At 42.7% G+C, this 27,156-nt stretch overlaps 2 protein-coding genes across 2 annotated transcripts in view; both read right to left on the bottom strand.

Moving 5' to 3' along the window:
• The window catches only part of LOC308280200 (NLR family CARD domain-containing protein 3-like), a gene marked incomplete at both ends in the record, with an annotated part of 11,786 nt that extends 10,912 nt beyond the window's left edge, over positions 1-874 (bottom strand). Inside the window, one exon of the mRNA XM_080720463.1 lies at positions 1-874. This exon is cut by the window's left edge and continues 718 nt beyond it. Within this exon, the coding sequence (XP_080576589.1) occupies positions 1-874 (874 nt within the window).
• Positions 875-1,014: 140 nt separating this feature from the next.
• LOC308280199 (protein NLRC3-like) overlaps positions 1,015-27,156 on the bottom strand; it is a gene marked incomplete at both ends in the record, with an annotated part of 86,268 nt that continues 60,126 nt past the window's right edge. The window contains 2 exons of the mRNA XM_080720462.1: positions 1,015-1,059; positions 1,713-1,891. Of these exons, the coding sequence (XP_080576588.1) occupies positions 1,015-1,059; positions 1,713-1,891 (224 nt within the window). The remainder of the gene's footprint in view (positions 1,060-1,712; positions 1,892-27,156) is intronic.

The raw sequence follows: 27,156 nt of genomic DNA, 5'->3' as shown, positions 1-27,156 counted from the left end.
GGTTGCCATTTTCCAGCTGGTCAAAGGCCATTCTTCCAAGAGAGAGAATGACATTGCTGTTCTGTTTGCTGTTGGTATACTTTTCATCTTTCTTTTTGGATTGGTCCACTGTGAAATGGATGAACATTGCAGCCAGGGTGTTAGGTGTTGCTCCTTTCTCATCCTGTTTTCCTTCCCTTAACGCATTCTCCAGAACGGTAGCAATGATAGAGCAGAATACTGGGATGTGGCACAAGATGTAGAGGCTTAGTGATTTCTTGATTTGTGAGAAGATTGTTTTGGCCACATCCTTATCACTGAATCTCTTCATGAAATACGCTTCCTTTTGAGCATCAGAGAAGCCTTTGACCTCTGTCGTCCTGTCAACATAATCAGTCGGTATCTGATCGGCTGCAGCAGGTCGAGTGGTTATCCAGAGTTTAGCAGAGGGTAGCAGGTCCCCCCTTATGAGATTTGTCAGCAACACGTCCAAGGGGGCCGGCTTTGTGACATCGGTCAAGATCTCATTGTCCTCGAAGTTTAAAGGAAGCCGACTTTCATCCAGTCCTTCAAGGGTGATCATAACTCCGGACCCGTCGGGGCCACAGATTTCTTCCATCTTGGTTTCACCAAAGTACTGATGAAGGAGCTCCATCAAGCTGAAAACCTTGTCCTTCTTCTTATTCAGCTCTCGGAAAGTGAATGGAATCATGAAGAGGACATCCTGGTCGGCTTTGTCTTCTGCCCAGTCCAGAGCACGCTTATTTGCTAAGACTGTTTTACCAATGCCAGCCACTCCTTTCGTCATCACTGTTCTTATTGGGCCCTTTTCTCCAGGTAAGGTTTTGAACATGTCCTCCATGCTGATGATCTTGTCTGTTTCTGCTGGTTGCATGGATCCTGGTGCAATCTGTCTGCCCTTTTGTTCTTTATTGACCTCGCCACTCCCACCCTTTGTGATGTAGATGTCTGAGAAAATGTCATTCAGAAATGTTTTTTTCCCTTGTTTTGTAGACAAAACCTGAAATTTCTTCCTCAATTTAGACTTGAATCGTTGTTGATACACAGCAGGAGGAGTTGCTAAAGGACAAAAGAGCAAAATACATCATTGAGGGCATGTTATGGTAATTATAGAACACAAATGAGAAGGGTTGGTGATTCTCAGGTTAACCACTTAAACTCTATAGTTGAACATTTCCACGTGGCCTTGCAATTTAGTTGACCTGATTCCAGAGGGCTAAACTAAATATAGCTTTGCTGAAAATAGATGGAAACTCACAACGCATCACAGTGGTGATGCTGTGCGGTGTGAGCTTCTAGATTGGTTATTTTTTGCTGAATGTTCAACTCATAAGGCTAGTGCTAGACATATCAGAACTGATCAAATTTAGATTGCTTTCACCCCCCACCCCCCCCCCCCCCCCCAATCATCAAGAAGACTATAGGAAAATATCCTTAAGCAATAACAAGTGACAATCTACTACACTCCCAGTGTTTATTGTACAGTTTTTCAAATGTTATCATGTGCTGCCATCACTTTGTGATATTGTGATGAAATGCTGTAAATTAAGACGTTCTTACTGCTCTCGGCAGGCTTGTTAGCTTCGGATGGCTGTGCAGATCCTGCATATGGAGAAGACGATAATGATAATGAAACTCAGTGAGTGGACATTATGGCATTATGCCAATATGACATTCATATCTTTACAGTAGAAAATATCACAATAACCTACATTGTTCCTCTTGTGGAGCAGACTAAAATATGTACCTCTGTCTCCGTCTGATGTGGAGCTGACATTGATGTTGATGTTGACAGAACCACCAATGTGACCAGAGATGTTAGGATACATCACTATGCCTCCACTCTGGGCGTTGACTTGAGCTGGAGGAACTGCAGGTAACACTGAAGGACCTGCACAATACAATCATCAGTGTTAATAACATTTGCTGAGTGTAAAAATTATCCCATCAAATGTTACAAACTTTCAGAGACAACAAGTAAATGCAATAACTTCAGTTTTACATGACTAACACAAATCAATGCACTTTGTAAAATCAGAGGAGGATTTAAAACAACTTCTGGGCTGATAAAATACACATACAGACATTGAACAAGGGACAAACACATTCATATGAATCCATGTAACTTATGTAGCTATACAGCATTTTTGAATAATTAATTTAACTGTTCCTGAAAGAAAATCAAACTCTTTCTTATAATAATGTGTCACAGTAGTCAGTAGTGTCACTAGGATTTTTTTCTTTTAAACATAAGATAGGGTAATGTATCCTTTCTTTCTTTTCTAATGCCATTGTACCTGGACATTCCTCATCTGACTTTTCAGGAAGTTGAAGTTGCTCCATTGTGTTCAGGATCTCTACTGAGGACAGCACCGCTGGTCACATGTCTTCACTCTGTCACCCATTGATAGACATTTACATTTACTTCATTGATCTCTTAAACATAATATAAAGGGGAAATAAATAGATATAATATATACAGGATAAAAAGCCATAAACAGTCCTCACTGTTTCCATTGGCATGATGTTTATTGTAGTAGGTCAGGTGGAGTAGTTCTACAATATGTCCAATAGATGGTGCACATATTCTACATTGAATAAGAAAGATACAAATAGTGAAAGATCAAACAAAGTTATTTTTTAAAGTAGAAATATGGATTGTTGTTGAAGGGGGTTGTGTAACATAGCGCCTCTTTGGTCCTGAAGCACTTCATATTTATATTTCAAAACCGTTCAATCAGTCATTAAATAAAAGCCTTATTCAAATATAGTGAAAATAACAGATCACAACTCACAATGTGAGGCGTTGCGAGCTTGCAGATCTGCTATTTTCACTATTACTGATTGACTGCTTGTTGAACATTTTTGGAAAACATTTTGCTAAATTCCACCAGGAGTGTTGCATTGTGTTACCGCCATCGCTTCCTTTAACTTGATGTTCCACCTGCTCCTGTACTTTTTTCAGAGAAGGCACAATATTTATGGATTCATGCAGCTACAGCTTAATGTGGCCACATTGAGTGGTACTAGTCATTTTAATAAATGTATCTCTACTTTATATACTGTACTTAAAGGACCTGTTCAACCATTTCCAAACTATCTTCATATACTGTTATTGGTCCTAATGCTCATTGTAAGATGGCATATGGCACCCTTTTTGTCTTTCCACTCTGTCTCAGAGGAAGGCTGTGGACAGTTCTGAAACCCAGGGCCGGTTCCTGGCATAAGCAAGGGCCACAACCACTAAGGGCAGCCACATCACAGGGAGAAGGTGTCATTCAAAGATGCCCGTATCTGGCCGTATCCAAAAAGAAGAAACAAAGAGAAAACAAAAAACAAAAACACAAACATTTTCAGTGGGGGAGCCACCGAAAATAATCCCCCTCTCAATTACTGACTTGCTACTGAGCTAAAACTATTCAGTAATAGAGAGGGGGATCTATTCCCTCCCACAGGGGAGAAATGTTGGGATCTCTGAGGTGTGATTTCTGACAGCAGCCCCAGCAGGGGGCTCACACATACTAATGTTGGGTACATTTTGGGCTGCTGAGCAGGAGATGGAGTTTATGGAAAGATTTAATTTAGTCTACACAACCGTAAACCTTGTTTTTTGAGCAGTGAACCTATCCTAGCCAACAACGTTTTACTCCAATACAATTATTTGACACCTTTAGTTTATGCGTATTTGATCATTAATAGCATACAAAAACATCCATTAAACATTTAAATCCTGTTTTAAATTTTGGCCATTTGAGAATAGACAATCTCCAGTGCAATGTGTCCTGGGCTTGTAGATCTGCTATTTTTGAGAAGGTTTGCAACTTTGGTGGCCTATATCTTTGACAAATGTGATTATTTTAACTTTGGTACTTCCACATTACGGACACTTTCTGGCCCCAGTGTGTGCTTGGACTTAATGCAAGTACACACTCATCAGCTCATGCATCATTCACTACATTTTTAAGCGCTGCAAACTTGTAGATCTGCTATTTTTGAAAAGTTGTGAAAATGTGTGCAAATCTTTGAATATATGTATTTTTTAAGCGAACAATTGCAACTAAGATTTTGCTTCTGGGACGTCCCTGGAACTAAATATTTTGAGATGGGGGTCCATGGCCAAATACATATCATTTTGGGGGTCCTTCACATGAAAAGGTTTGAGCACCACTGACATAGAATTAGAAACACAGAAGTATTTGAAATATTCAAAGACTTGTACAAATTTTCACCATTTAAAAAAAATAGCAGATCTACAAGCTCGCAGCGCGGCACCGAGTGCTTGAGAGCTTGTATATCTGCTATTTTTCAATAATTAAAGCACAAAATAATGCGAAATAATGCGTTGGGAGAGTGTTTTCTGCTGGTGTTTCAGTCCGAGTGTATCAAAGGGTGCGTTTGGAAATGCGCACCGGGTGTGTGCTCAGTGTAGTGAGTGCCTAAACCTAACCCTAATCCTAAACCTCAGTAAAACTCTGCCTAATCCCAACCCTAACCCTAACCCTAACCTCAGTAAAACTATGCCTAAAACTAACCCTAACCCTAACCAGAACCGGTGCGCATTTCCGAACGCACCCTTTGATACACTCTGACTGAAATACCAGCAGAAAACACTCTCCCATAATGCGTTTCCAGTCTAAATGGGTTAAACCCCCTCCCCCCATGAAGAACATTCATGGGGGGCCTGCAGTGAATCCTTGTACCCAGGGCCCAGAATTCGGTGGGACACCCCTGGACTCAGCCATGATCAAACCCAGCATGGCAGTAGGCTATTTTTACATTTAAATGGAACAATGCCTCACTTCCCTGAGGCGGACGCTGACAGAACACAACACAATGCTCCATATGGCCCCAGTGGAGCCCTGCTACAAGAACAAAACTACCACGGTGCAGGGGGGCAAGAGGGGAGTCGCCAGCTCACATGGACCACCTTGCCACTCCCCCACGTATCAGTGAAAACGGTTATACCGAGTTGCAAATAGTCGAAAACAAAGGCGACTATACAGCAGGCGTTGTAGGCGCAACGTGGAAAGGGACCTTCTGGCGTAGTACAGCCGGCTGCTACGGCGGCAGGTTGATCTATCGAGCACTGATCATTTCCGGTTGGCGTTGTCATCTGTCGTCACCGTACTAAGCTTAAATAGCCTATTCTAAAACGGCTAGTTCCATTCCTTGATTCTGATTGGCTGGTTGCCATGGTATACCTGAGACTGTAACCCATACCTTGAATCAGTTTATATCAAAGCCAGGTGCGTTATTTCTTTCCGCTGTGCCGTGAGGCTGAACTAGAGAAGCGAGCGTTTGATTTCCACTCAAATCCTGCCGTGCGGGTGCTTCTAAGCACCGCCCGCATGCATAGGACAGTGACTGAATGGCTCCGGGCGGGGCTTGTAAAGGCAACAAGCGCCCTCTATTCTCCAGGCACCACTCGGCTGTTTAGCTTAGGTTGCTATGCTAGCGTTTTTGATGTGATGTTCACCCCCACATAGCAGCTAAATCTGGATGAAAATAAACATGTGAATGGATCGAATATGGTTCTTAACTACTTAACATGAGACTGATCTAACACAAGTGTTGTTTCCCTATTTTTTTGGCAAAAAGAATGACGTGACTTTGTAAACACACACTGGCTTCCGTAAGTCCCGTTTGTGGCTGGTAAACGCAAGGACATGTCTCTTCCTGGTGGCGGAGAAGTGTACTTTTTTCTTTAAATAATGCAATGCTATTATTTTCATGTTGCAATATTGTGACCGTTTTAGAAAAGCAATTAGCCACGCGAGGCTTGTGGTTACCGGGGGAGTATACACCGGCTGAGAGGGTCGGAAACACTCGGCTGCGCCTCGTGTTTCCCAACGCCTCTCAGCCGGTGTATACTCCCCCGGTAACCACTCGCCTCTTGTGGCTTATTGCTTTACTGTCTCCTGGCACCGGGCCTGCCACCGTGTAGGTGTATGAATGGTCATAACACATGAGCCACTTCACAATCACATTGTCCTGTTAGGCCTACTATCTAACACATGTACAAAACACATCGGAGGCAGTCATTTCATTTCTACCACTTAAATAGGCTACTCATTATCATCGTCATCATAGTGATCATCAAACATTATGTGGACCGTGATTTATTCAAATCCAGACAAAGCAAAGAAGCTTTGTTTTTTAACCTTCACAGTTAGCCTACTTTTAAAATAATCCTACATGAAATTAATGAAGACAATATTGATTTAAATTCAAATATGTTTCCAAATTTATGTACTGACTCTGCCAACATTTCCTCTTGTTTCCTAGATAAATGTCACATTTAATTTGACACTTGAATGGGTTACCCATAATGTTAACAGAGCAGAGGGGAGACAGCAGACAAAGAACCTGTCGCTTTTCAGTGACATCACTGTCTTTACTGCTGTGCGTTTATGAGGGCCGACTTTGAAGATCCCAACATTTTCAACTACTAGAGTGAATTCTCCAGGTTAGTATTAATCAAGAAGTCTAGCAAAACGCCAGATGGAAGAAGCAAGATGCGATGATTTCCCAAAATAAATAGCCTAATATACATGAGAGAGAAGCGTATCTGCGTATTCAAAAATCAAGGGATTTGTCTGTGACGTTTTTACCATGCGACCACTTAAATTTAAGATTTCCAATGCTAGCACTTTTGACTCACGGATGAAGTATGTTATAGTTGTTGTGGGTTGTATATTGTGATGAGTTATATCACTTAAAAACTGACACATCAAACAACTGTGACACATTATTTAGAACACAAATAAAATCCCTACAACCTCAGTATTCAACCAGTGAAATTACGGTATTTTACAATGCCTCTCATAAGGATCGCATTGACATCTGCAGAACACTGTTGTCCCTTACCCGAAGTGGGGCCGCTGTCTCACTTGTGGGCGTGAATTTGTAGGCGCCCGTGTGTCTCTATAGAGCATCGCAGTGGAAGTGGTTTCCGGGCTCCACTAAAAATCACCATGTTAGTGTGTCCTTAGACTTTTACAAAAATGTAACAATTATGGTAAGCCTAGAACCAAGACATCCAGGATTCCAGTGAATCACAACCATAAAACCTTTGATCCTATATGATATATTGTGTATTTTGTAAATAACATGTTGATGTATGCTTTCTTCTGCCTGTTTTTAATGACTGTTTTTAAACTGTACGGCGACCTTGAGTGTCTTGAAAGGCGCCTTTAAATAAAATGCATTATTATTATTATTATTATATAAAAACATATTTTTATATTTAATTATTTGATATACTACATTTAATAAATACCCTTTGTTTAGCGATTTTCTAAATTTTCTTTTCATAGAAACAAAGGTTTCTTGTTCATGATTCACTGTCATTCTGGATGGCTTGGTTCTAGGCTTAACATAATTATTATAAATATTTTCATGAAAGTCTATGAGGAAATGAACAGGAAATTCTTTAGTGGAACCAGTAAACCACGCCTACTGCGATGCTCTATTCACCTTATTCCTGGCCCCAGAGGGTGCCATTGCCTTTTACAGAGGGCGCTAGAGAGTTTTTCTCTGTGTGCTGCTTCAAAAACATCTTTTCACTTCCTCCCAAGAAAGGAAGTGACAGGGAATTGTCTGTTGCCAGATTTTACCAAAGAAACAAGTGGCCAGGTCTATGAAAAGCTACTTTGCATTCATTTGAAAATAGCAGATCAGCAAGCTCACAATGTGTCACATTGCGACACATTGTATATTTGCTATTTACATATATATATTTTTGAAACATTTTAACAACACAAATCTGTGTGGAGGTCCCTGGCACCACATATTTTCAGATGGGGGTCTACGACTGTGGACAAATATGTTAATCTGGGGTCCTTGATATGAAAATATTTGGGAACTGGTTTAACATATATTAGAAAGTAAGCCCAATAAGCAACTACACTATTTTTAAAGACACAAATAGCTTATTATAAGCAGACATGGCAACACAGGTTCATTCAGAGACCAGAACGCCATCTACTGACCCATGAATGCAAGGACACAGGAAACCAAATTATGTTTAGGGAAAGATGCAGTATGTCACAAGAAACACTGGGGATAATAATTGTTTCCTTTAGGACAGACTGAAAATAACTTGTTTACTTGGCGTTTAAAGGAGGCATCCAGACCAAAACACATATAGGGTTAAATCTGCCTTTTATCTTACACCTTACACCTTCATACCTGCCCTCTCATAACTAACACAGTGGATTGTCCTCGAGTGCGGTTATTTTTTTTAGCTTCAAAGTTAGTATTTTTCTATTGGTGCAGAGCAGAAGCTGTTTGACAAGTAAGGGTGCCTGTGAGGTCAAAACAGCGGTTTGGTTGGCCTCAGGACGTTGTGTAAACACAATCCAATAAAAAAATACTAACTTTGAAGCTAAAGAAATAACCGCACTCGCCTGAGGACAATCCTCTGTGTTAGTTATGAGAGGGCCCACGAAATCTAGCAACAGGTGCAGCCGAAATCTAGCAACAGGGGCAGCTATGACAAAAATCGACTAAAGCAGGTATGAGGGGGTATGATAAAAGGCAGATTTAACCCTGTATGTGTTTTGGTCTGGATGCCTTGAACGAAAGCGTTCATTTTCAGGGGGTAAAATTCAGCAAACATAGCAGATCTACAAGCTCAAAACACGTCACGCTGTGACGCATTGTGAGCTTGTTAGATCAGTTATTTTAGAGACTATAGGTGTAGCCTACCATTGGCTGGAAAAGAACATATTAATAGACAAGTAAATAAAACAATAAAATAATACAGTACAAAACACAATTGACCAAAATAAGGGGAGCAACAGGAACATAATAAATGAACGTAATAAACAAACAAATAAATAATGCACCAGCCAGGGCAGGAATTTCAGGGAGGCCATGAAGGCCATGGCTGTCGTTGCCCCTCAGTTTGGCCTTGTGCCCCTCAAACCAATGGCATGACCTGAGGCCACAGTGGCCTTACCTGTACCCCTATCCCTATAAACTTCTTTGCCTCTTTTTTTATATTTTGGAAAACATTTTAAAATACTTCAAATAGCCGATCTACATCGGCAGGGGTCATCAACATGTCTGTACATGGACAAACGTTTCTGTGGCACGGACATGGACAAGTCCGTGGCACATTTAGTATTTTGGTTATCATGTGTACATAATCTATCCTAAACATTCAATAATAATAATAATAATAATAAAGCATTTGTTTGAATTATTTTGGGGACTGGTAAAGTGTCAGGATGATTAATAAGTCGTGTTGGCTACATGATTGCATCAGGTGAGGATGCAATGCAAGACAAGACAAGACAAGACAAGACAAGACATGAGTTTGGCAAAAGACAAAAGAATAAAACAATATTTGTTGATGGGTCAATGAATTGCAAAAACTATGCCACGATAGTGAAGAAAGGGAACTTGGAAAGACTCTTTCTGACCAACCACAAATCATTTGACTACTATAGAAGGAAGTGAAGCCTTACGTATTTGTGTACCATACATGGAACTGGATGGAGCTCTGTCAAGTATTTGTCTCATCAGCAAGATGGTGAAGGAAGAGAACTTGCGGACAAACCACACATCATTTGACGAGACATTTCCAGCAGACAGAGAACTGAGAAAAATAAATAAACTAAGGAACTGAAATTTCAACCATTTAGCCAAATATGATACAGTATATATGTTATTTTGTAAAATTATTGGACAGTTATTTTGTATGTCTGTGACAAAAATAAAATATTTATTAAAATGTCCATCACAAGCTGACATGGTGATGACCCCTGTACATTGGCATGTTGTGAGATCAGCTATTTGAAATATTCAAAAATGTTTTTCAAAATGGTAAAAAAAAAGGAAAGAAAGGTTTAGTGATCTTGAACTAAACTAAACTGATATATACATTTTTAAGACTTCATCTTTTTCAATGCAGTAAGTTTAACCCTTAAATTCAATTAAATTCAATTCATTATTTCAATGGACTAAAATCTTGTTTTATTTGATGGCCTTCCTGCCCTAGCATTTGGCCTTTGTGCCCTCAAAAAATGGACAACACCAAAGGCCAAGTGGCCTTGCCCCTAAAAAGACGAAATTCTAGGCCTGGCACCAGCATTAATAGACCTACATGTCGTCTGCAGCACCCCAGTCTGTGATGAAGGAAAGACGACCATTAAACATGCTGCATGCTGCTGCTGTGAGTCCTCACAAGTACTGCAAAACAGTTAACAGTTAAACAGACAAAAAGTTCGCCAAAACACCCAAACTCTTGCAAAGTGATTACACATCAACACATAGATAATTAGATATACATTATGATCTCGTTTTTAACAGTTTACATCGGTTATATTCTCTTAAAACAACTTTAGAAGCGAAATATCCAGAGAGCACAAAACGAAACAAACTGAGGAAGGAGGGAGGCGGAGAGCACACAGGTAGAAGTGAGGACTTCAAAATAAAATATGTAGGCTCCAAAAATGATCTATCAAATCAAAATAAAAGTGACAAATAACAATGTAAAGCTGGCAATACACTACAAGATAATCGGGCCCGATTGAATCGGGTATAATTAAACACTACAGGATAATTTCTTCAGATTATTTTACCAGATAATCTAAACGGGCTCAGACTAGCCGTTTTGAACAGTCGGGCGCTCCGCACGCTACAGGATTCTATTCAGATTGAGTCGGGCCTGAACAAAGCAATAATACATAATATAAAATACAAAATGTCACGGGGCTGTTCTTCGCCTTGCAACACACACACACACACACGCACAAAACAACACATAAACGTTATCCACACAACACACCATCGCTTCGCGCAATGGAGAAAAAAAAAAACGCTTCAATTGTGTCCCATTTTTATGATCATATGAGTTCACTTTGACACGTTTTGACATGTCAATCCATGCCTCTGTTCAACTCTCTGACTTTTACCCTCTCTGTCTCTATCACTGCTGCGTGCTGCGTGCTGTCTGCTTCTCATGGTGCCTGATTTATGATTAGTCGTATGACTGTGTGGCGCACAGAACATTAGATTTCCAAGATCAAACTGCGTCCCTCCGCGCCACATTGTAGGGTTTGTAGATCAGGCAGTGGGCGTGTACTTGCACTCGTGTGCTGTTCCCACTCCAGTCTGTGACTGACTGGTAGTGACTATTTCTGCTGATATAAACGCGACCATTGAGTTTTAATTCCCATCGCAAGCAATCATGATAGAACCTGGGAGGATGGATGTGGATCATTATTTGAAATAATAAGCAGTGTATTTATGTGTATTGCTTTTTTTGGGGGGGGGAACTAGTTTTCAGTCCCAAATATAGGCTACTGTAATGCTTTAAAAAGGACAGGCCTATTAGGCCTATATCCATTGTTTCTTTCAAGTCCGCTCCAGGTTATCATTGTCAGTTTTGATGAAGTCATTTTATTTTATAATAGTTAAGGTAACGTGCGCGCATATTTTCTAAACCTGCTGTCTGTTAAAATACTTGTGCGCGCGAAACGCCTGGCTATATGCGGGGCGCGCTGTGCCCGGAGTAGCCAGGAGTTGTTAACCCAGCTGGTAGATCAAACAACGAGTTGATGATGGCCCATTAATTAAGCTACACGCTGTACCTATGGCCAATTGGAACTTGAAAGGAGTAGAGATTACATAACTGCACCGTGCACAGACCATCAGAGAAAGTGACTGACGTGGGGTGAGCTGCTGTTGTAGGCTGCTTCCACCACGGACGGTTCAAGTTCAAGACAGGTTCAAGTTCAAGACAGGCAAGTGTCTGCTTTTACTTTAGTGGCCATGGCCTAGGCTTTCAATCATGATTTCCCCTGTCTTTTAACAAATTATCGCGGTGTGGGCGGATGGATCAATCAAATATAATCATTAAAAAAAGATCCGAGGGCACGGAGATCCAAATCCAATGTCCCAGAGAGAGAGAGAGAGAGAAAGAGAGGACGGTTCTATCTGGTCCATTTGAAGAACTGTAAAAGGTTGGTAATCCAGCATTTTGAGGTGGAAACATGGAGAATGCACAGGTTTATCATACATTTGAGAGTGAGAACCATAAGTTTAATGTAACTTGGAGTTGGAGGAGGAGAGCAGAGCTGGAAAGTTATTAGCGAGTCCAGACTTGCACTAATTGGTTTGGCCTAGTTTTATGTCTTTGTTGATTGATTGATTGATTTCGTGTGTGTGTGTGTGTGTGTGTGTGTGTGTGTGTGTGTGTGTGTGTGTGTGTGTGTGTGTGTGTGTGTGCGCGTGCGTGTGCGTGTGTGTGTGTGTGTGTAGAGAGAGAAAAAGAGATAGCTCTGTCACTCAGATATGTATGCTCAGAGACTTGCGTCTATCAGCGGCTGCTGTACCTATTTTCAATCAGTCCCCTGCTGCTATTCCAGTCTTCCAGACCTGTACTGATCCAGGAAAATATCAAACATGTTTGAAAAGAGTCGGGCAACCCCCGATCGTCCTCCGAGCCACTCGGCTGGGCTCCGAGTGGATCTGTCAGACCTCACGCTAGACGACGTTCATGCCCGATAGTCGGGCCCGTTTCAGTCGGAGGCAGCCCGATTGTCGGGAGGGTAATTAAATAGCCCGATTAAATTATTAGTGTGCGGCCAGCTTAAGGGAATTTGGTGGAATGCATTCAGTATATTTAATATACCTGCTACACCTGCTGCACCCATCGTGTAGTGTCCGACCGATTTTTTTGTGAACCGATACGATCCGATAGAAGAGAGGGGGGCCCATCACCGATACAGATATACAAAAAAAATATATAATATATAAAATAAATAGGCCTTTTACTCAATATGTGGATTGTGTAAAGGTTTTGCACCAATATGATTATGAAAAGGTACAGTGACAGTCATACTACAGATCCAGACAGCTGCTTTCTTAAACCAATGTCTTTATTAAATACTTTTTTTTTACTTGTCAGTCAAGGTACTGTTAACTTTTAACAATTGGCCAATTCAAATAGCCTACTCATATCTTGAAATGATCTGCTTTTTAGTTTGGAGATCGCGTTGTGACGACTTTGTCATTCACGCCGCGGCCATCGCTACACCTCCCCCTTATTAAGTGTGCCTGCCATGCAATGGCAAAACACTTATTGTAATCCGCCATACTTAAGTCAGTAAGTCGGTAATGTTCTTGCAAATTTCGGCACGTAATAACTGCCTCACAATTTATAACTCCATAACTCCACTTCCCAACATGTTAATGGTCTCAAACTCGGTGGGTGGTCCCACAGTCCCAACGGCTAACTGCTAATGCTAACCGCTACTTTTGCGAATGCCAAGCTGAAGATGCTAATGCTAACACATGCTAATGCTAACAAATGTTAATGCTAAAAATGCCAATGCTAACCCATGCTAATGCTAACACATGCTAATGTTAAAAATGCTAATGCTAATAAGCTAATGCAAAAAGGTTAATGGTAAAAATGCTAATGGTAAAAATTCAAATGCTAGCTAATGCTAAAAATGCTAATGTTAGAAATGCTAATTCTAAAATGCTAGCTAATGCTAAAAATGTTACCGCTAATGTAAAAAATGCTAATGCTAATGTAAAAAATGCTAATGCTAATGCTAAAATGTTAAAGCTGGTGCTAAAAATGCTAATGTTAAAAATACTAATGCTGATGTTAATGTTAATGCTGAAAATGTTAATGCTAACACCAACCACTACACAAGGTTGCACACACTTAGCGAGCTGCAGGCACACTTAAAATTAATTCGAAATTTTCTTTTCTAGTTTGTATTTTATTTTTTTGCGGATCTGCACTGATCTCATAAATAGCCCCTATGGAATCCTCAAGACTCAAATCAGTCCCCAGGACAGAGAACTTTAACCCCTGCGATAGCTGAAATTCCTGTTTCTGTAACATGAAGCAGCTTGATATTCAAGTACTGTACATGCCGTGGACATGGCACCAGTATGTTGCAGGGACTTACCCCGAATCCAACCCAGGATGCTCAGTGCCGATTGTAGTGATGCGCGGAAGCGGGGATTGAACCCGGTATTCCCACTTGCCAGTCCAATGCACAAACAGTCGTGCTAATAGGGCTCAGCCCGATTACCAGGGCTGTTGTCGCTGGTGGTTCATGGCTGGTACTAACTGTGGGGGCTACAATCACCCCCCGATCTTTAGAGGACGCCCTCGCGCTTCACACTTCACGCCGCGGACCGCCGCACACAACGTGGACCTGTCCCTCACGCGAGTCGCGAGGATACCACGCCCCTCATCCTGCCGACAACGCCAGATTGTAGTGATGCGCAGAAGCGGGATTGAACCCGGGACTCTCACAGTTAGTAACAGCCAGGGGGCAGCGACAACAGCCCTGCTGATCGGGCTCAGCCCTATTAGCACGACTGGTTGTGCATTGGACTGGCGAGTGGGAGTCCCGGGTTCAATCCCCGCTTCAGCGCATCACTAAACAAGCATTGGGACATTGGGTCTCATTTAGTCATTGGTTTTCAGCCCTACCCCCCCCCCCCCCCTGCCCCTTCTTTGTATATACTTACTGTTTGTTCAGACTCACTGTTTTCTTCTTTTTATCTTTCATTTTATTTTTTATTTACATATCTACTGCATAGTACTGTGTTCTATTCGTCTGTCATTCAAAGTTATATGAGATACGTAAATGGTTTCCTGTAGAAATAAGCTTAGTCTTTTCATGGATCTCCTTTTAGTAGACCTTGTACCAGTGAAATGTACCGTCATGAAACTGTACCTTTTCCTATGCAAACTTCTAATAAAGTCTTCAATCAATCAATCAATCAATGGTATGACCCAGACAGGGATCGAACCCTGACCTCCCAGTCCAAGGGGGGACGACATGCACCCACCAACGGGGGGATGACATTTATTTACCCCATAGCATGTTTTAAATCAAATAAAACAAACTAGAATAATCAATGTTTGACATTGCATCAGTGAATTGGTTTGGCATAAATATCATACTGTGTACTGTAGTACAAGATACAACCAGGAGACATGTGAGTGTGTGTGTGTGTGTGTGTGTGTGTGTGTGTGTGTGTGTGTGTGTGTGTGTGTGTGTGTGTGTGTAGCATTAACATTTTGAACAAGATAAGACCTGTCCCCCTCTCTCTCAAAGCACCCTGAGAAGCACAAATCCCCCCCACACACACACGCACACACACCACACACCACACACACACACACACACACACACACACACACACACACACACACACACACGCATTCTCTAGCAAGCAATACTTTATTTTGAGGTCGGGTCTATAATAATGCTTTATCATCACATTTAAAGGAGTAGTTCACCCCCAAAATGAATTGTTTTCTATTGATTAGTCATGCCATGGAGAGTAGAGTTCAATAATATTTTTATCGCATTCCTAAGACAACCCCCATTCGTTCCGGATGGGGACCCGTTTCGAAACGGGTCCCCATCCGGAATCAATGGGGGTAAATTTACTCAAATCAAATTTGTGTCTTAGGAATGTGACAAAAACCTAAAAATATTTTTGAACTCTACTCTCCATGGCATGACTAATCAATAGAAAAAAAGTCATTTTGGGGGTGAACTACTCCTTTAAGTGCCCTCCAGACGATACGCGGTCACCACCTCCTAGTAATTCATTTTCAATGAGAGGCGGGCGGCTATTTCGGCCGTGCAGCGAAGTTTAGAGGCGGCGAGGCAAGCGGGCGCAGTCCCGCGAAAATCCCCACGAGCGTGCTTGTTCGTGTATGCGCATGCAGGCGGTGAGAGATAGATTGTGTTCATCGTTGTGAAATACCGCGTGGCGTTTACTCACTGACTGACTCTCTATACCCACCCACCAGCTTTCAGTAACAAAATGTTTTATATCCACTACTAACGCTACTCCTCCTGAACATGAAATATGGATAACATGCTAATTTCAGCAAATTATGTTTTGCCAGAGAATACATTCATTCTTTAAATGCACACAGTTGTGCCTTATATAGGGATTGGTAGGTGGCTCCCTATGGTAATATGCAAATTAGGATATGGGGAAGGTATGGGGCTTGGGATTCTGTTTGGGTTTCGATTGTAATATAGTTCAGGCCTCTTGGAAAACTCCAAATCAGTGGTTCTCAAACATTTTCATATCAAGGACCCCCAAAATGACATGTATCTGCAGACCCCCATCTGAAATATTTTCTGCCAGGGAAGTTTTCAAGATTAATCAAAACGAAAATAGCCCATCTACAAGCTCAAACTGGGTAGTAATGGTATGCATTGTGAACTTGAAGATCGGCCATTTTCAAACAAATTATAACATAGGGTTAAAGTGGTAAAACGGTTCCTCATTTTTCTGTGGACCCCCTTGAACTTCCTAAAGAACCCCTGGGGGTCCCCAGACCACACTTTGAGAACCACTGCTCTAAAGATATGATAAAGATTTTATTGTAAAATTAATCATATATTACTGTAGAATTGAAGAAACTAAGAAGCGCCATTCCCACTGGGCACGACAACTATAAAGATAACTAACTATATCGTTCATCATTGTAGAATAGTTGAACACTGCCATTCACTTGCCTCAGAACGATTCTCAAAACAATATATTTTTCATAGTTATAGTTACTAGTCCTGTGCCCGGGGGTGTGCTATTTTCCCCCTCTGGCGTAAGTTTAAAAGTCTCTTTACGAGCATTATTGTGGAGAGTAATTCGTCCTCCTGTTGTGTGTCAAGGTGCTGGGGCCAGGCGAGTGATGTGATGACGACAGACAGGCAGAGCAGCAGTGGCAGAGAAGTATTGATGGGCTCACACTACTCTTTCTACATGCTGCATTCAAACCTGAAGCTATTTCTTTGTTTCTAGACGCCTCAATCGCTTCACTTTGGTCGTGCTGGTCAGCATTAGAAAAAAACATCAGAATCATATAGACCGTAAAAAATATGGACATGGGAACCGCCACGTGACCCACTGGTTTCTATCAAAGCGAAAATGAAGCTGTTTTTGCCCTAGTAAGGGGGTCCGCCATCATTGTATTAATGGTTCCCAGGGCTATTGGCTGCCAACAGTCACGTGCAACCGCAGGGATACTTGGGAGAATGACTTGAGCTTGCCGTAAATAAAGCACACGGAGAAGAAGCGTTGGATCAGAATCATCACAAGATAGCTCACGCCCCTCCTAAAGCACACTCTGCTTTAACATCAATTATACAATTAATGGGAAAATATTTTCACAAAACGCATACAGTATCATAGTGATTGAAACGAGACTTTAAACTAGTGACAGGAACCATACAGTATTTATGACTGTTTATTAAGGCAATAAAATCTAATGTAAAGTTCGGGTGAAAATTAATGGAGTCCCATGCTGCTTTTGGTACCAGAACAGCGCAAATAGCGGCCAATCCTTGGAACACTTAGTACCGTGTTTGCTTCATGTTAAATCTGGAGAACTGGCCCCCTGGTCAGAATCAAGGCGAAACACCTGGAAAAAAGAGAGTCCCAAAACCAAACTCAGGGGGAAGCGAAGGCCGCTCACCCCGCCCCATTCGTATGGTTCGCGACTAAGCGCCGTGCCCATTCACGCCGTGCCCGGTCGCGCATCGTCTCGTCTTTGCATTCACTTTGTGTGTAATCGCGCCGCTCGAACTATCCAGGTTTGAACGCGGCATAAAGGAAAGTTATCACGCCAGCGTGCGTGTGTTGTGCAGTTTGAAAGTGCCGGTTGTCATTCATACCGTTCTCCTCCTCCAAGAGCTGGCACTGGATTCGCAATGGATTCCGCGGTCTGAACTGGACTGGGCGCCTCCTCACTGCTGTGGTGAGACACAAAACCCGGGTCGGAGTCACCACAGGACTGGACTGAACTGTCGGTATTTCTAACCTTGTTTTGCTCCCTTCCTCCCAGTTTTATATCGAATGTTGCTTGTTTTTACATTGTTGCATTGATGATTTCAAAAGGTTGCTTGCTATTTTATTGATGTATTGATGAATTGAAAAGGGTACTCTTACTGTACATGCATAATTGTTTGTGATATTGTAATAAAAGGAATATATTTGTATACAATTCATTGAGTTGTGTCATTCACTCTGCATTGGTGCAGAGAGGTGTCCGAGTAGTAACAACTCTCACACAAAGACCTGTTACACACATGGCTTCCATTATAACGCAACTTTTCAGGAATAGAAAGCCTACAGTTTCTATTAGCTTGGATTCCCCATCGATGATGTCTCTATGTTAGACTGATTTCTGAACTGCCCACAGCCCTCCTATTAGACAGAGTATTTCTTTTTGACATTAGTATTTCTTTTTGACATATTATCATGAACATTGGTGAGGACATATGAAGATAGGTCGAAAAGTGGTTAAGTTGTCCTTTAAGGTGTGGAATAGGAGAATAATAATTGGACTAATTAAGACAGCACAGAATGACTAATTTTAGGACAATCCACATAGTCACCTTCATGACGTGAAGGAATAGCTACAGAGAAAAAAACAAAACAAACTACTGTAGTCCTTCAAAAATGATATAATTATTTTTAATGCGCTAGATGTGAGGGGAAAGTGACACGTGTTCGGAAAAGCGTTCTGATCAAACATTTAATCTAGCCGATTTTGTAGCTATATTGGACACAATGGACAGAGCCATCAAACCCATAATGCAGCAATACTGGCAGCACCTTAAAGGAAATGTTGCCTCACTTCCCTGAGGCGGATGCTGACAGAACACAACACAACACAACGCTCCATATGGCCCCAGTTTAGCGCAGCTACAGTATAGACCAAAACCACCACGGTGTCGGTGTGTGAATGATCATAACCCATGACCCACTTCACAATCACATTGTCCCGTTAGGCCTACTAACTAATACAAAACACATCAGAGCCAGTCATTTCATTTTAGTCATGTCAATTCTACCACTAAAATTACTCATCGTCATCATCATCATCAAACACTTGGATTGTGATTCATTCAAATCCAGACAAAGCAAAGAAGCTGTTTTTCTTCTTTTTTACCTTCATCTGCAGAGATGTTCAAAGAAATGATGCTGCTGAACTGATCCTCCTTCAACAATACAGAGCGTCTGACTTCAACTGTTGTCAGTAACATCCTCAAACTCCTACATACTGTGGAAAAAAAACACCCGCCTGAAAAGGCTGCTGACAATTTAACACATGAAGAGTTCATTTGCAAAAACAGATAAAAGCCATTTTGGAAAAAAATGAGATGACTATTGTAAATAACAGTTAAGTTAGAGTTTTATTAGAATATAAAATCAATTTTGTTGTTAAGGCAGATATATCCCATTCTAAACGCCCTCAAAGATCAGGTTTTGTAGCAAAAACAGACAAGTGACATAGCTCTTTGTTTGCAGAAACAGATACATCCATTGGGCAGCGTGTTTAGACCATGTGATCCAAGATGGTGCCCCATTATGCACCAAACTTGTCTCAAACATTGTTCAGGGGTCTGCCATGAGGATAGTCAAACCAGGGGCCATGTGTGGCCCCCAGGGGCCATGTGTGGCCCCCAGGTGCCTCTGGGTGCCACAGGCGCACTGTTGCCCCGTTTTGCACCAAACTTCTCTCAAAGACTGTTCCAGGGGTCTGTCATGAAGATAGTCACACCAGGGGCCATGTGTGGCTCCGAGGGGGCATGTGTGGCCCCCAGGGGCCTCTGGGTGCCATAGGCGCACTGTTGCCCCATTATGCACACTGTTGCCACCATTATGCACCAAAAGTGTCTCAAACACTGTTCAGGGGTCTGCCATGAGGATAGTCACACCAGGGGCCATGTGTGGCTCCCAGGGGCCATGTGTGGCCCCCAGGGGCCTCTGGGTGCGATAGGCACACTGTTGCCTCATTATGCACCAAACTTGTCTCAAACACTGTTCCAGGGGTCTGCCATGAAGATAGTCACACCAGGGACCATGTGTGGCTCCCAGGGGCCATGTGTGGCCCCCAGGGGCCTCTGGGTGCCATAGGCGCACTGTTGCCCCATTATGTGCACTGTTGCCCCATTATGCACCAAATGTGTCTCAAACACTGTTCAGGGGTCTGCCATGAGGAAAGTCACACCAGGGGCCATGTGTGGCTCCCAGGGGCCATGTGTGGCCCCCAGGGGCCTCTGGGTGCCATAGGCGCACTGTTGCCCCATTATGCACACTGTTGCCTCATTATGCACCAAACTTGTCTCAAACACTGTTCCAGGGGTCTGCCATGAAGATAGTCACACCAGGGACCATGTGTGGCTCCCAGGGGCCATGTGTGGTCCCCAGGGGCCTCTGGGTGCCATAGGCGCACTGTTGCCCCATTATGTGCACTGTTGCCCCATTATGCACCAAATGTGTCTCAAACACTGTTCAGGGGTCTGCCATGAGGAAAGTCACACCAGGGGCCATGTGTGGCTCCCAGGGGCCATGTGTGGCCCCCAGGGGCCTCTGGGTGCCATAGGCGCACTGTTGCCCCATTATGCACACTGTTGCCCCATTATGCACACTGTTGCCCCATTATGCACCAAAAGTGTCTCAAACCCTGTCCAGGGGTCTGCCATGAGGAAAGTCACACCAGGGGCCATGTGTGGCTCTCAGGGGCCATGTGTGGCCCCCATGGGCCTCTGGGTGCCATAGACGCACTGTTGCCCAATTATGCACCAACATTTTCTCAAACAATGTTCAGGGGTCTACCATGTGGCCCCATGTGGCGTGTGGCTCCCAGTGGCCCCTGATATACAGGGGCCCCTGATGAGGCCTGTGAGGTGGCCCCTGGTGTGACTATTGTCATGGTAGACCCATGGACAGTGTTTGTGCCATATTTGGTGCAGATCAGAGCAGCAGTGCGCCTTTGGCACCTGGGGACCCCAGGGGCCACTGATATGGCACACTGGGGCCCCTGGTTTAGCCCTTTGTGTGACTATTGTCATGGCAGACCCTTAAACAGTGTTCATGCTAAGTTTGATGCAGATTGGAGCAATGGTGTGCCTTTGGCACCCCGGGGCCCCCGGGGGCCCCTGATATGGTACACTGGGGCCCCTGGTTTAGACCTTTGTGTGACTATTGTCATGGCAGACCCTTAAACAGTGTTCATGCTAAGTTTGATGCAGATTGGAGCAATGGTGTGACTTTGGCACCCTGGGGCCCCCGGGGGCCCTTGATATGGTACACTGGGGCCCCTGGTGTGGCCTGTGAGGTGGCCCCTGGTGTGACTATTGTCATGGTAGACCCCTGAACAGTGGTTGTGCCAAGTTTGGTGCAGATTGGAGCAATGGTGCACCTTTAGCACCCCAGGGGCCCCTGAGTTGTCCCCTATTGTGCCCCCTGGTGGCTACATGTGGCCCCTATAAAAGTACAGACTACTTAAGTATGTTGTCAAAACTTTGTTTTTGCTCTCCTGTAAAATTCTGGAAATCTTTTTTGCGTCCTCGATATGGCAAAATTCAATGGTGAAACATCAATTGTGGAGTTATCTGTTTTTGATAAAAAACGACTGTTGGAGTTATCTGTTTTTGCCCAAAAAATAAGTTTAAATTAAAAGAAAAACTATTTTCTAATAAAGTTACATTTTTTATGATACATCTATTTTGTTAAGTCATTTTTACTTAGTCAAATCCACCCAACTTCAGTTTGATTGATATTACTTTGAGTGCACAATAAAAAAACTGGATTTGTGAACATTTATAAAAACGGAGTTATCTGTTTTTGCAAATGAACTCTTCACATTTAAAGCGTAGGCTACAATTTAGGCATTAGCAGATGCTCTTAACCAAGAGCGATTTACAATAAATAAGGACAACACAAGATAAATAGCCTAGTAACTTGGATCATAGGTAAACCAAGAACCCATCATCAGTATTTAATAGAACGCCCCAAAAATCTATAATCTGTACATGAGATAAAGATTAAAGATAAAGAAACTGTATTGTCCATTAAATTTAACATAAAATGAAAATGTGCCTTTGGCACAGATCAGGCAGTCAGTATACAACAATAAAAACAACAGTATACATACACACAAAATGCATAAAAAAAATACTATGCAACTAAAATGCATTCCCATAACACAGCAGCAATGATCATGGGCTGTAGGGATAGGTGGTAGAGCTATTTAAACATGTTCTTATTTAAAATGTCCACTGCTGTGGTTAGTTGGCACACGGCCCCTTGGGTTTCTAACAATGCAGCTCACAATTTAGCTGAATAGCCCTGCTGTAGATCATGTTTAGCACTGAGAATTGACAGATGTTGAAACCAAACTACACCCATCTCTCTGCACCATATCTGCAGTCTTTGATGACGATTTGTGTTGGCTGGGAACTCAACAACAAGTCACACACACATCAACCAAGTTGTAACCCCTTAATGACTGGCAGGCTACAGTTCTTAAGAGATGAGACCTTTTGTGACAGGCAAAGAATTCGGTCCCATCCTCTTTTACAGTACACTTTAAGACATAATAAGACAGAATAAGACAGAATAAAGCCATAATAAGAAATAATGTGTTGGTAATTAGAGCTAATATATTTTATTAGACAGAAACAAAGACAGAATAGTAGAAAGAGCGAATACATTCTCTGGCACCGTCACCTGCCGCAGAACTGCAGCGGCAGACACTGCCGCATGACCGCTAGTTCGACCAGCAGTCGCACTGCATCGCCGGCGATAGGACCAGCAGTCCCGCCAGTAGGACCGGCGGCCGCCGCACGGACCGGCAGGTCCCGTAGCGGTAAACTGCCCGTCCGTGCGGTGGTGGCTGAGACAGAATAGCAGAAAGCGAATACATTATCTGGCACCGGCATCGCTGGTAACTGCCGCGGCAGCCACCACCGCACGGACAGGCAGTTTACCGCTACGGGACCTGCCGGTCCGTGCGGCGGCCGCCGGTCCTACTGGCGGGACTGCTGGTCCTATCGCCGGCGATGCAGTGCGACTGCTGGTCGAACTAGCGGTCGTGCGGCAGTGTCTGCCGCTGCAGTTCCGCGGCAGGTGACGGTGCCAGAGAATGTATTCGCTCTTTCTACTATTCTGTCTTTGTTTCTGTCTAATAAAATATATTAGCTCTAATTACCAACACATTATTTCTTATTATGGCTTTATTCTGTCTTATTCTGTCTTATTATGTCTTAAAGTGTACTGTAAAAGAGGATGGGACCAAGAATTCTCTCTCTCCACGGCTTTGAGAGAGAGAGCGAGAGAGAGTTTAGGCTATATTTCAAGTCAAAGATAGAATTTGATTATTGGCTGATGATAAAACTAAACTGGCACTAGGAAATGTGTGAGTATTCAACGCATTCTGTGACCTGATGATTGTGCAACAGACAAAACGAAACTGCAGCTAAATGATCTGTATGGTGTGGTGTAGAGATAAGCATGAGAGGAGAGGATGTGGTCACAGAGCAGGCTGTAATAATAATAATAATAATAATAAAACGTTATTTATATAGCACCTTTTAAAACAGTGCTTAACAACATCAACAGTGAATCATAATCATAACAATTTCAGTAACAATAAAATAAATATAAAAACAACATACAGCAATGGTAACAGTAAGAAAAGATGCACTTTGCAGTTAGGGGGTTAGAAAGGCCTTTCTATAAAAATAAGTCTGAAGTTGAGATTTAAAAACATTTACTAGCAAATCTGAGGGCCACTGGAAGGCTGTTCCAGAGCGTGGGGGCCCTGACCGCAAAGGCCTTGTCGCCCTTGGTTACCCGGTTTGTAGTGTAGATCATGTGATGAGAAATAACAGAAGTGAAACCTTCAACCTAACCACTTCCCTGTGCCCTGCAAAGAACACTTGAGTCTCTGCAGCCACCATCTCTACAGTCTTCTGTACTTTTGAAAAGAGTGAATTGTTCAAAAGTACAAAGTTCTTTTTAATTTTGATATCAATGCATTGCTTTTTGTAAATAAATATGTGTTTTAGTTTACTTGGTATGAAACGCAAGAAACAGATTTCTTTGGTTGATGACTATTTTCAGGAGTACGTGCATATGAGTCATGAGCCCCTAGGCACGGATGTGTACTCCAGAAAATGTGTACTCCCTCCTGCACGCCTCCCTCCTGCACGCCCCATACCTTCCGCACGCACGCACGCATGCACGCACGCACGCACACGCACACACACGTAATCTAGTACAGCTTCTGTACCTCAACAGGATATAGTAGCCTACATACATACTATTGACAACAAACAGTCTTGTGTGACCAGACTGTTGCCCCACACAATTTGCAAACACTTCCGTCATACAGCTCTGATCATGAGTAGGCGATAAACAGATGTGAAGGATGTGAAATAAATAAAATTACAAAATAAATCTAAATTACAGCCCAACCCAAAAAGACCCGGTTGAGTTCAATCCCAAATCCCATATGTACCCCATAAACCCCCACCCCACCCACGCTCATCAACCTCCAGGTGGCTCCCTATATGCAAATTGGGATATGGGGAAGGTATGGGGCTTGGGCTTCTGTTTGGGGTGGATTGTAATAGTTCAGGCCTGTTGGAAAACTCTTAAGCAGTGGTTCTCAAACATTTTCATATCAAGGATCCCCAAAATGAGATGTATGTGCAGACGCCCGTCTGAAAATATTTTCTGCCAGGGAAGTTTTCAAGATTAATCAAAACGAAAATAGCCCATCTACAAGCTCAAACTGGGTAGTAATTGTATGCATTGTGAACTTGAAGATCGGACATTTTCGAGCAAATTATAACATAGGGTTAAAGTGGTAAAACTGTTCCTCGTTTTTCTGTGGACCCCCTTGAACTTCCTAAAGAACCCCTGGGGGTCCCCAGACCACACTTTGAGAACCACTGCTCTAAAGATGATAAAAACTTCATTGTAAAATTAATCATATATTAATGTAGAATTGAAGAAACTTCAAGAAGCGCCATTCCCACTGGGCACGACAACAATATAAAGATAACTATAACTATATCGTTCATCATTGTAGAATAGTTGAACACTGCCATTCACTTGCCTTAAAACAATATATTTTTCATAGTTATAGTTACTAGTCCTGTGCCCGGGGGTGTGCGATGAGGGATTGAATGTATGAGTCTCAGAAGTAATGTTGGAGAACCCAGACTGGGGCCCGTTGGGCACAATAGTCACCGACATCGGTGTCCAGTTGTGCAATACCCGTTGTATCCGTCTGTCTGGCTGGCACTCTTTTATGCCCAGGTGTTCCGTGTCCAGGACAGTCTGTGATGTCGTCTCCAAATCTGGGCACCGTAGTGATGTCAGTCAGTGATGTCAGTTGGGCTTTGTTAATGTCAGTTGGGAATTGTTACCATGGCGGTGGCACTGTTTAGTATCAGTGATGTCGGCATGACAGACGGTCAGACGGAGGACGGACCGACAGACATTCGGTAAATTAATAGTTAGTGCTCAGTGCGAATGGCCCCTAAGAGTGCTCTTCAGTGTGTGTAGATTCTGTTCTTACTATGCCAAAATCTTCTTAAACACTTCCTCTAAGAAGAAGAAATATCTTGGAGAATGAGGCCCATTGTGCATAAGATAGATGCAGTACTGTAGACAGATAGACTCACGCACGCACGCACACTCACACACTATAGCAGAAGCAAACATTGTAAGAGGAAGTTCATCACACTCAGCAGAGAACGCAGTAATGTGCAGTAATGTGTAGACAGAGCAGTTAAGATTGCAACTTTAAATTGTAAAAAAAGAAATAAAAATAAGAACATTGTACGTAAATTAGATACAGTACTACAGACTGACACTCTCTCTCACACACACACACACACACACACACACACACACACACACACACACACACACACACACACACACACACACACACACACACACACACACACACACAGTATGCTAATCAATGGTGAGGGGTGAAAATAGAACGGAGCATATTTATACAATCTATAAAAGTATAAACAATAGCAGAAGCAAAGTTTCAGACACACTCAGCAGAGACAAATTAACTAACATGGTTGTATAAGTGCATTGTGGTTATTGTACTATTTTATTCACTGATCTTTTGTTCTTGTCTCTAATATTTATCATGTTGCTCTTTTTCCTTGTCCTGTAAAGTACCCTGTAACGTGGAAAAGCGCTACAAAAACATTATCATCATTCATTTTGGCTCACTTAAACTCACAATCTCAGCGAGAAAAACTACCCAAAATGCTGTTACGGTGGTCAGACCAAGTTCAGATGACTGGGGTCAGATCAGTGGTTCTCAATGAATTTGGGCTCAGGTGACCCCTGTAAATATAATCTTTTCATTGTTACTTTATAGCACCTTTTGTGTTATTAACAGTGTAAATATTTAAATCTTTCACCAACAAAAAGAAGCCCTGCTCTATAGTCAGTCAGTCAGTCAGTCAGTCAGCCAGTCAGCCAGCCAGCCAGCCAGCCAGCCAGCCAGCCTGCCTGCCTGCCTGCCTGCCTGCCTGCCTGAACATTCAATGAATCATTTCCTGTTGCTGTAACATGAGGCAGCTATATACAAGTACATGGTACCAGTATGGCCCTGGACATGGTACCAGTATGGCCCTGGACATGGTACCAGTATGGCCCTGGACATGGTACCAGTATGTCGAAGGGACTTACTCCCAATCCAACCCTTGATGCTGAGTGCCAAGCATGAGGGCATTGGGTCCCATTTCTGTTGGTATGACCCGGACGGGGATCAAACCTCGACCTCCTATCCCAGTCTCAGGGAGGACGACATGTCCCCACCAACTGTGAGATGACATTTAATCCCCCCATAACATGTTAAATCAAATAAAACAAACTAGATTAATCAATGTTTTTAAAACATCATTGGATCAGTGAATTGGTTTGGCATAAATAAGCTATTGTGTAGTTGCGACCGTAAGGTCGCAGACGCAGTTACTATCAAAAACTTCACCGGCTGTCAGTCAGTCTGTCCGTTACGTCATGACACACTTTTGCCCAACTCATATCTCTGCCACCGTTGCCCCCATCCATGCCAAACTTTGCACACACTCCTTGGCTGCCAAACCACAACCTCCTCATTTGTCACATGGCCCTCTTCTAGCGCCATTTCCCATATTCCCTCCTGATTGGCTACCATTGCCTTCGAAAGGTTGTGTATGCGACGTGGAAGGCGCTTATCTCCCGATTAGGGAGATAAGACTATACTGGTATAGTCCAAGTTACAACCAGGAGACATGTGACGTGTGACCTGTGTGGCCTTCCACTCCAAAG

This window comes from Nannobrachium achirus (genome assembly GCF_963921795.1).
Source record: "Nannobrachium achirus genome assembly, chromosome: 24".
Lineage (NCBI taxonomy): Eukaryota > Metazoa > Chordata > Actinopteri > Myctophiformes > Myctophidae > Nannobrachium > Nannobrachium achirus.
This window is presented reverse-complemented; position numbering and strand designations above follow the sequence as displayed.